The sequence below is a fragment of the Oryctolagus cuniculus genome, chromosome 1, assembly GCF_051225735.1.
Source record: "Oryctolagus cuniculus isolate XC-2025 breed Fujian yellow rabbit chromosome 1, ASM5122573v1, whole genome shotgun sequence".
Taxonomy (NCBI): Eukaryota; Metazoa; Chordata; class Mammalia; order Lagomorpha; family Leporidae; genus Oryctolagus; species Oryctolagus cuniculus.
In genome coordinates this window covers 49,535,261-49,544,127 of record NC_142867.1, presented here as the reverse complement: position 1 = coordinate 49,544,127, position 8,867 = coordinate 49,535,261, and the positions used below count along the sequence as shown (strand labels likewise).

At 51.9% G+C, this 8,867-nt stretch overlaps 1 protein-coding gene across 16 annotated transcripts in view; it reads right to left on the bottom strand.

Annotated features, from left to right (window-relative positions):
• Positions 1 to 6,898: 6,898 nt before the first annotated feature.
• PLEKHA7 (pleckstrin homology domain containing A7) overlaps positions 6,899 to 8,867 on the bottom strand; it is a 222,922-nt gene continuing 220,953 nt past the window's right edge. For all 16 annotated transcript variants that reach the window (XM_070072882.2, XM_089328143.1, XM_051833953.3 and 13 more), the window contains one exon: positions 6,899 to 8,210. Coding sequence is in view for 3 of the 16 variants with exons in the window: in XM_051833954.3 (XP_051689914.3) it covers positions 8,188 to 8,210 (23 nt within the window). In the remaining 13 variants the exon portion in view is untranslated. The remainder of the gene's footprint in view (positions 8,211 to 8,867) is intronic.

Here is an 8,867-nt window from a genome sequence, read left to right as displayed (position 1 = left end):
CTGCAGGTTATATCTGGAAAACCTGCCTGTTAGCTTTATCTCCCTTAGCCCTCTCATTCCATCCTACTTAAAATGTCTGTTCTGAAACTTGTGATTATCTTACATTAAAAAAAAAAAAAAAAAAAAAAAGACCTCCAGACAGAAGTTCCCTGAACTACTTAACCATGGACAAGTGCTCCACTGTGCTTGTAGGCACATACTAGCTCCACCGCTTTAGTAATAAACTGAGTGACTCAGCATATTATCTCCAGGTGTCCTTTATTCAATAGAATAAAGATAGCAGTATAACCACCTTGTGCATATAGTGTGAGAAATAGATGAAAAGGTTTAGCACATAGAAACTGATAAAAGCTAATAATAAATGTTAATCCTTTGTACTTTGTGAACCTCCTGCTTTTGGTCAATCATCTTTCAATACTGTTCCTAGGTACCATATACTTGAGCTGTAGTCCTCTGCACACCTATGTGCAGTTCTAACAACTTGTTTCTGTAACCTTTGCTTTCCCATTCCTTGCCCACCCTCAATCCACTCCACTGTGGCATCAGCCCACCCTAAACTGCTCTGAATAGTTTTTGATAAGCCAGTGATTCTCATTTTTCTTGGCTCATTAGCAGTACTTGCCATTTTATCATTCCATTTGTACCTCTTTCAGAAGGCTAATAAAATGATAGTTGGCGATGCTGCTTAGATAGTAAAACTACAAAAAAAAAAAAAAAAAAAAAAAAAACTAGTTATCAGAGAAGGCTGGAGAGCAGTTCTGCTTTGCAGAAGTGGGAAGGGCAGGCAGAAGGCTGCCAGCTTCCTGGCACACTTGTTTCTGGACTGAAGTTGTTCCATAGGCGTTTGCTTTAGGATCACTCAGCTGTGCAGTTACTTTGTGTACCTTCCACATGTATGCTATGTTTTGCCCTAAAGAGAACTACATAAACCCATATACTATTAGTGCAAAAGGGGACCACCGCCAAGGGCCTAGTATGATGAAGTGCTCAGTGCGAGTCAAGCAGTACTGAGGGCGCCTGCAGATGGGGAACCTGGGGCATATTCCTGTCTGCCTCACCCCTAGACCACATTGGGCACCAGTAGGAAAGGAGGGCACTTATCCTGATCCCTGCCATTTTCCACAGAGACCGGGAAGAGGTCTTTCTTCTTGTGAGCCAGCCCAATCTTCCTGCCTCAAGGGGGAGACGGGAGGGGGAGGAGTTGGCTGAGGAGATCTGGGGTTAGGAGTCCAGGGCAGAGAGCTCTTGTGGAGCTCAGCTCTCATTCAACCTACCCTGCCTGCCCCATGTGGCTTTGGTGAGAAGACACGAAAGCCCTCTCTACCCAGCCCCCACCCCCCAGAACTTCAATGAAAAGGTCAAGGGAATTTTCCTCTCCTTTAAATGGAACGAATATTTCTTGGGCCCAGAAAGAATTATTTATCAGGTGTTCACGGCACTCCTCGTGCCTTTACAGGGCCCAGCCGTGCTCTGAGGCACAACAGACAACTTTCTTCCTGAAAGCTCAATTTATAGGCCAACTTCAAAGCCCAGGTCCTCAGAGCAGGGCACAAGTCTCAGGTTTTGGGATTGACATCAAAGGGATGTGCACAGGTTGATCTGATGTTGGGTGGACAGCTGCAGGAAGAGGCCTCCAAGGACTTGTCTGTCCTTAGCACCTGGAGGCCTCTGGGAGGCAGCCAGCCCTTACAAACCCCAGCTTCAAAAGCCTCAGGGCATTGCTTTACCCACTCACTGCAGGAGACTGGCTGAAATGGCAGACAGAGGGTTCAGGGCAAAAAATCAGGCAGGGGACAGCAGATGATCCCAAACCTGGCTTACACAGCCAGGGAAAGGAGACAGGGTTTGAAGATGGCAGAATCACCTTGAGCCCTGCTGTTCCCAAAGGTCATGCACAAGGGCAAAACCAACAGTGCACACTGAGCAAGTGTCCCCAGCCAATGGCTCTGAGTACAGGTTATCCCTTTCAGTCCTTACCAGGCCCATGTACAGTAGATGCAGTCATTCCCATTTCTCAGATGACTAAACAGTTGGAGGGAGGTCCAGTGAGTTGCCCAAGGTCACAGAGTTAATAAGGGTAGATTTGAATTCCCCACCCCTGCTCTTATCTACTAGTCAAGAAACTTAAAAAGAGGGAATTGGGAATGCTTTCTGGGCTCTGCTGTATAAAAACCTAAAAGACACAGGCTAGGTCGTATGAAAGAGAAGGTTCCCTGGCCAGTAGGCCCCAACTTAATTCACTTACTCATTCATTCATCAATTTCCTAGCCCTTTCTCTGTGGCACACATTGTCCTGGGCTTTGGGGATAATCCAGTGGAACAGACAGTACCCTTCCTCTCCTGGGATCCTTGCTCTCTCTTGGGAAGGAAACAGGCAACAAACCAGCACATAAATAAAGAACAAGAGTGTGATACATGTTAAATGACTGTAACTTAAATGCAGATAAACAATCCATAATATGGGTATTTTTCCTAGAGCTTCCTATAGGACTGAGAACCTCAGCATTTTCTACCTACTCATTCAACCCTTATCACAACTCTACTGAGGTAAATGTGAATACAATCCTTATTTGACTGGGGAGGGACTTGAGGTATGGGGAGGTGAGGTAGCCATGCCCAACATCACAGGGCTGGCAAACCAGGATTTGTTTCCAGGCAGCCTGGCTCCAGAGCCTTGGCTTGTCATCTCTGCCCTGGAGTGCCTCCTTTCCACACTATCAGCCCCCTGACGAGGGGCTGGCCGGTGATGGTCACATAAAAGGGGCCACCTGAGGGTGCCATCTCAGCCTTCCCAAAAGACAGCAACATGAGCACTGGACCTGAGGGAGAGAGGCGTCCTGCAGGGGAAATGGGTCAGCATGGTGAGGCTCAATGACACCAGGACTCTCCAAAGCTGCCCTGGTCCCAAGATGGTCAGGGAAGATTAGCTCTGCTGGGTAAAGCGGGGGAGGCAGGTGGAGTCTCATCCAATTTTCTCCACCTGTCTCCCAAGCCCCGGTCAGGATGACTGCAGCCCAGAGAGATGACCTCACCCTTAGTGCTGACAAATCGTTTCTGAGCCCCAAAACTCAGGGCTGGTTCGGGTGGGACAAAGAAATGCCTCTCCCTGGGAATCCCAGGCAGTGCTGCCTGTCAGATCGCAGCCTCGGGGGCAGCTTCACTTGCTGAGCACCTCCCACCCCAGGGCGCTGGGCCTGGCTCTTCCCACAGGCTTTCCCTCTTCCCTTCCCCCTCAAAATCTCCCTGTAAGTCCCTAGGGGGTTCTTATTCTTGATCACAGCGAGGCCAGGACACCTGTATACCATATGGGGATGGAGAGCCAGGGTTCGAGGCCTGGCTCTGCTCCCAATTCCAGCTTTCTGCAAACCTGCACCCTAGGAGGCCACAGGGATGGCTCAAGTACTTGGGACCCTGCCACCTATCTGAGAGACCCAGATTAAGTTCCTGGCTGAGGGCACCTAGGGTGAGCAGAAAGGGGCAGGAGCCATGAAATCTAAACTGTTATCGTCACTGGACCCTCCTTCGTGCCCACTGGCTGGTGTGGCCCCAAGGGACACAGGTAATAGTAGGAAGGCCTTGAGATGACAGCCAAGCAAACAAATTGCAGGGAATTCATGGGACACCTCAGGGGCTCCCAGAACAAGGCAGGAGAACAACCGTGAGCAGAGAAGGACACAGAAAACAACTGGTGTTTACAGTCCCTATTGGGACCCCCCCCCCCAGCCCCTGTGGCCTAGCCTAGAGATTTAGCAAAGACACAGGAAGGATTTTTGCTGAGATGTCCAAGCCCTTGGTTTTTTCAGAACTGATGTTCCAGCTCCTTCCAGGGACAGTTCTGCCTCTAGGCCCAAATTCTGGGTCCAGAAAGCAGGTGCTTTCTTGATCAAAGAGGCTTCCACAGACAGACACGGGACTCAGAACAACAATGAGCCAGGAAGTCAGTCCAAAGGAGTCACATGGGCTGCTGAAGCCCCCCGAAGTGCAGGCAGAGACAGACCCTGGGGGATAAATCCAGGTCCGCAGGCCAGGATGGTAAAAGGGACCCTGCCACAGCCCCAGCAGCCAGCAAAGCATCCAAGGATAGCAAATCAGTTAAGGATGGAGATCAGCCAAGGGTGCAAGGGGAAGGCACCTGAGACAGGCCAGCAAGGGCCACCTAAGGAGCTGGAGGACAGGGACAGGGTGCTTGAGAGCTGTTACAGCAGCTTCCTGTCTGCCTCCTCGGCTCTAAGGCAGAGTGGGAGGCACAGACCCAGCAGCTGCGCAGCAAGGAGGCCCTCGCTCTACAGGACACAGACCTCCCCCACCAGAAGGAGCCCCAGCAGGTGCTTCCGGGCCCTGTGTGCAAGCAGCCTTCCAGAGCTTGGTCAGGAAGCCTCCCTGTAGCCCAAGCTGTCCCCAGTGCGCGCAGCGAGCTCCCAGGGCGTGTGTGTGCGGCTCCAAAGCCAGGACTGGTCCGTACCCTCCACCCCCATCCTCGCCCCGCTCCAGCCTCATCTGCATTTAACATGCCTTGTTGGGCTGTGGCAGAGAATACTCAACAGACTCATATTAAAAATGCCCTTTAAAATTCAAAAGCTTTGAACTAAAGAAATACCTCAAGAAGTTTTCATGGAAAGTTCAGCTCCGCCAGTTCAATTCACTACACTTAGATGCACCTTTTCAAATAATAGGGAAAAAATGTAACAGGGTCAGGCCCAATCAATACGCTTGTTCAAACAGAATTGCGGGGACTGTGATGTGCACGCATTTTGTACTCTGCCTTTGTACCCCGCCACTCGCTCTGAAGAAAGGTTTCTTTGCTAGGGGAGCAATGAAAGTGGTAGCCTTTTGAGTGGAGGCGGCAAAGCGATGGCGTGTTTACCAGGCCGGGAGGGGCTGCCAGTTTTCATGTCTTCCCGGCCTGGTCTCTTTGTTCTTTTCATAACAGCGCACAACCCACATGGGCAAAGTCCCCTGCACACCCTGGTGTCTGATGCCGAGTCGCAAGTAGAGGGCTCCCAGCACCTGTCTGTCGGGTCTCAGAAATGTGATTTGTGGATTAGACAAATGATTTGCAGCTTCTTTCCCACCCTTGGTGAGAACACAAAAGGACTTGTCAATGACTACTGTACTGCAGTTGCAGGAAACTCCCAAAGCCCAAAGTGGGCTCCTGCCTTGGCCAAGCCAGGGCCTGGATCCCCTCCCTTACCTCCCATCTGTTCACCCCTAAATCCTCAGGCCCCCAGAGAATGTCTGTGGGCCCACAGATGATTCTCCTGGGCTCTGGACTGCCACATAAAATAGCCAGGAAAATGCTGGGGAGCCCATCTTCCCTGATGGCAGCCAAGGGGTCTGAGGGAGAGGAAGGGCTACCTGCAGTTTACATTCCCCCAGACGGACACGCAGGCAGGCAGAAAGGTGACTGATGGGGAAAAACAAAATGCGTGTTTCTAGCGTTGACACGAGCCTGGGCACATCCACTTCAAATGGACTCACAAACTGTACACCTGTGATCACCCAGCGATGTCCTGGGTGTGGCGGGAATCTTGGCAGCTCCAGAGGTTCACGTGGGAATTAGGAAAAGGTATTACTCCCAACCCGCTGGAAACCAGATCCTGAAACAGATTGTTAATAGACACACATCCTGGGCCCACGCTGGGCTGGGCTGAAGTCAGAACCCAAGAGTGGATGCCCGCAGGTGGATGCGGGAGGAGCACTTCCCATCCCGTTGGCAACAGCAACCCCATTGTCTACAACGCCACTCGGGCTTGGGGTCTCCCGTAAGGGAATGAAACTGGAATCACCGGGCCGGGCCGGGCAGCGCTTCCCGGAGCTGCCGCCCCTGCAGGGGGCCTGGGCAGCCTGTGCTTTCATAGATGTTCCCCACTTCCCTCAGGTACCAAGGGGCCTCCTGAGGGGGTGGCGCAGGGGCCTCGCAAACAGGAGGTGACCGGGCCTCTGCCCAGGCGTGGTCTCCAGCGAGTCTGGGCCGGGGGCCTGACACACTCTCCCTAGATGGAAACTGGGGCCACAGTTTTTACAGGACAGGCTCCTGGGAGAGCATTCTGGAAAGAGCCGCTAGTTAGAGTTGCCACGTTTCCCCTTCCACAGGACTGGGTGTGTGAAACGCAAACCGAGACCAACAGGAAGAAACCCTCTGATGTGTTTTCATGGAGACAGTGTCCACAGATGGCTACTCTGTGGGGTGCGTATTGCCAGCTTTTTTTTTGTTTTTTGCTTTTTCAGGGGTCAGGGGCCTTTGTACTCAGCTATGGGACCTTTTCATCTGTTAGAGACACCTCCAAGGAATGCTTAATACTGAGGAATATTATTTTAAAATTAAAAAATCAGTAGCTAAAAAAGCAGCCGGATCCCCTGTTCTGAATGCCTTTGGATCTACTTTCCCAGCTTAAATAGTTGGAAAGCCACCCCGAACCTCAGATGTTCCTCTCGGCAGTACACAAAATCTGTCATAGCAACAGACCCCTAAGCCGAGCTGGCCACTTGCCCTCCGCTTCAAGCATACATCACAAGTCAAAATGAACTACATACAAATCCCGTTTGCAATGGTCCATCGCTAACCCGCCTCACTGGAACGAGCCGGTGGCGTGTGGGCTGGAAGGCGGCCTGGGGCGGCCCCCACACGACCCTGGATTGGACGTCCGTCTGCCAAGCCAGCCCCACAAGGGAGTCTGAAGTTCAGCAGCTTCTCAACCCCGGGCCGGGGTGGGGACCAACCTGAGTAGCTACAGAAGCCCAGCTGAGGGCCCCAAAGCAAGACCTGCTTCCCCCGGGCCTGCAACGTCAATCAAGTGTCAAGGAGCTGGTTGAGAGCTAACAGAGGAGGTTTTTCCAAAGAAATGGGAAAAACACTACCACTGGCCACTTACGCACGAAGGAGGCACAAGGAAACAGGTCAGGTTAATATTTTAATCTGTACATCACATTTTTTTTTCTGCAAACCATTACACTCTTATTTAAATTAACCTTCTTCTTGCAAAATATTCATTTCATTTTCCAACAAAATCTTATAAAGGCAAAAATAAAATTTTATTTTGGCAAATGTCATGAAGTCGATACTGGCAGCATATGGAGTTAGTTAAAAATAGACGGCAACTTCTAAATATATTCAAGATTCTGTTTTTTCTGAACATAGTCAAAAACAAATTTTCCTTTAAAGAGTGGCTCCACCCACCAGAGTTTGGTTGTTTTTGTTTTTGGGTATAGAGACTATCATGAAAAGACTTAAAGACCCACAAGCACTGCACCTGGCTTCGTAGCCGCCTCCTCATTGTCAGCTGTAAGTCAAGTCGCAGCCCTGGGTGGCAGGCCATCCGGTGGCCCAAGTCCTAGGGAGGCGGACCTGGTGCTGCCCAGGACAGCAGCAAAGGTTCGCATCACAGGTTGAAGGAATCCATCCCATCAGAGTCTTTCGGGCAGATGCCACCCCGCGTGGAGTTTATTGCTATGATCCAATAAAAGTTGCTTCCTCTCTCCTTTCCTGGACTAAAAAGCCTATGTCTGAAAACTAAAGAAAACTTTTTTTTTGTCTTTTTCTTTTTGAGAAAAGCCCTTTGCTGAGGGAACCTCATGGATGAGGAGCCCAAAGCTTTTGAACACACTGTTACCCTGAACCAAACCCAAGGATCAAGGCACCATCCTGGTGGGGTTTTGCCCAGAGTCCGTGTGGTGCTGGGGATGGCGGCCCGCTACAGCCAAGTGCCACTGTCTCCCAGACAGCACGCAAGAGAGCCCAACGCTGGCATCCCAGGAGGCGTGCTCTCAAGTCCAGCCTTCACCTGAGTCCATCAGAAGCTGGACTGGCCTTGCTTGCCCTGCCCTTCTCCCCGACCCGCACCTGTCACCCAAATCATACCTGAACCTGTGTGTGCGGCTACAAAAGTCTGCATCCTCACCTTGCCAGCCACTCAGTCCTTGAGGTGAACATTAGCAAACATAGTCTAAGATACAGTGTCAGTATTTTACAGTGTGTATCAAAAGTGCCTCTGTCACAGATCAAAAGGAGTCCGAAGGAAAGTGAGTGGGTGTGTGTTGGGCCCTAGCCCTGTGGTGACTGTCCCGTCGGTGCGGGCAGCCCCTTCCTCCAGCCGGCGCCCCCACGTAGCTGGGAGAGATTTCCGTGCAGGCAGAATGGTTGATCTCCTCTGAGGAAGCTGATTCCAGGCTTCTCCTCTGCACGTTGGATCATGGGTCCGTCACTGCCTGGGCTGGCAAAAAGTACAGCAGACAATGAGAGGCTGGCAGGAGCCCTGCCCACATCTGGGCAGTGGGCGTGTCTGCACACACACACACAGGGACGCTAAGAGGCAGGGCAGCAGAGCAGGAGCCTTCAGCAATGCGGCCGCTGCCGGGGGACCCCCGGCTTCTAAGAATCATGGGAACTGGGCTGCACCCGTCCCCCACCCCCACTCTGCTTCTAGGAATGCATTCAGTCACATGGGAGCTCCCCAAACGGGGTCCTTGCTCCGAGAGGGCAAAGAGCCTGAGCAAAGACTTGGGGTTCAGCTCTGGTCCTGTCCTCCTTCCACTGAGTGGCTTTGGGCAACTCCCTCAGCCCTGTTCCAATCTAAAATCTAAAACCTCCGTGTGCCAGGGTCCTAGGACATGCAGATGCGACCTGAAGAGAGCAGGAAAGGCCTCCCTCACAGCCAGGGGCACCCACACTGGGGAGGAACACAGGGTGGGGCCGCCATGCACACCCTCTCGCGGCCCTGGCAGGTGCCTGCAGCCATCACCAAGGAACCAGCTGGAGTGTTTCTCCAGGGCTCCTCAGGCTGGAAGGCGACACCTGCCGGAACATGCTGTCCCCCACGCCCCGCAACACGAGCCCTCTCTGTCCCTCGTTTCACTCTCTTCTCCAGACA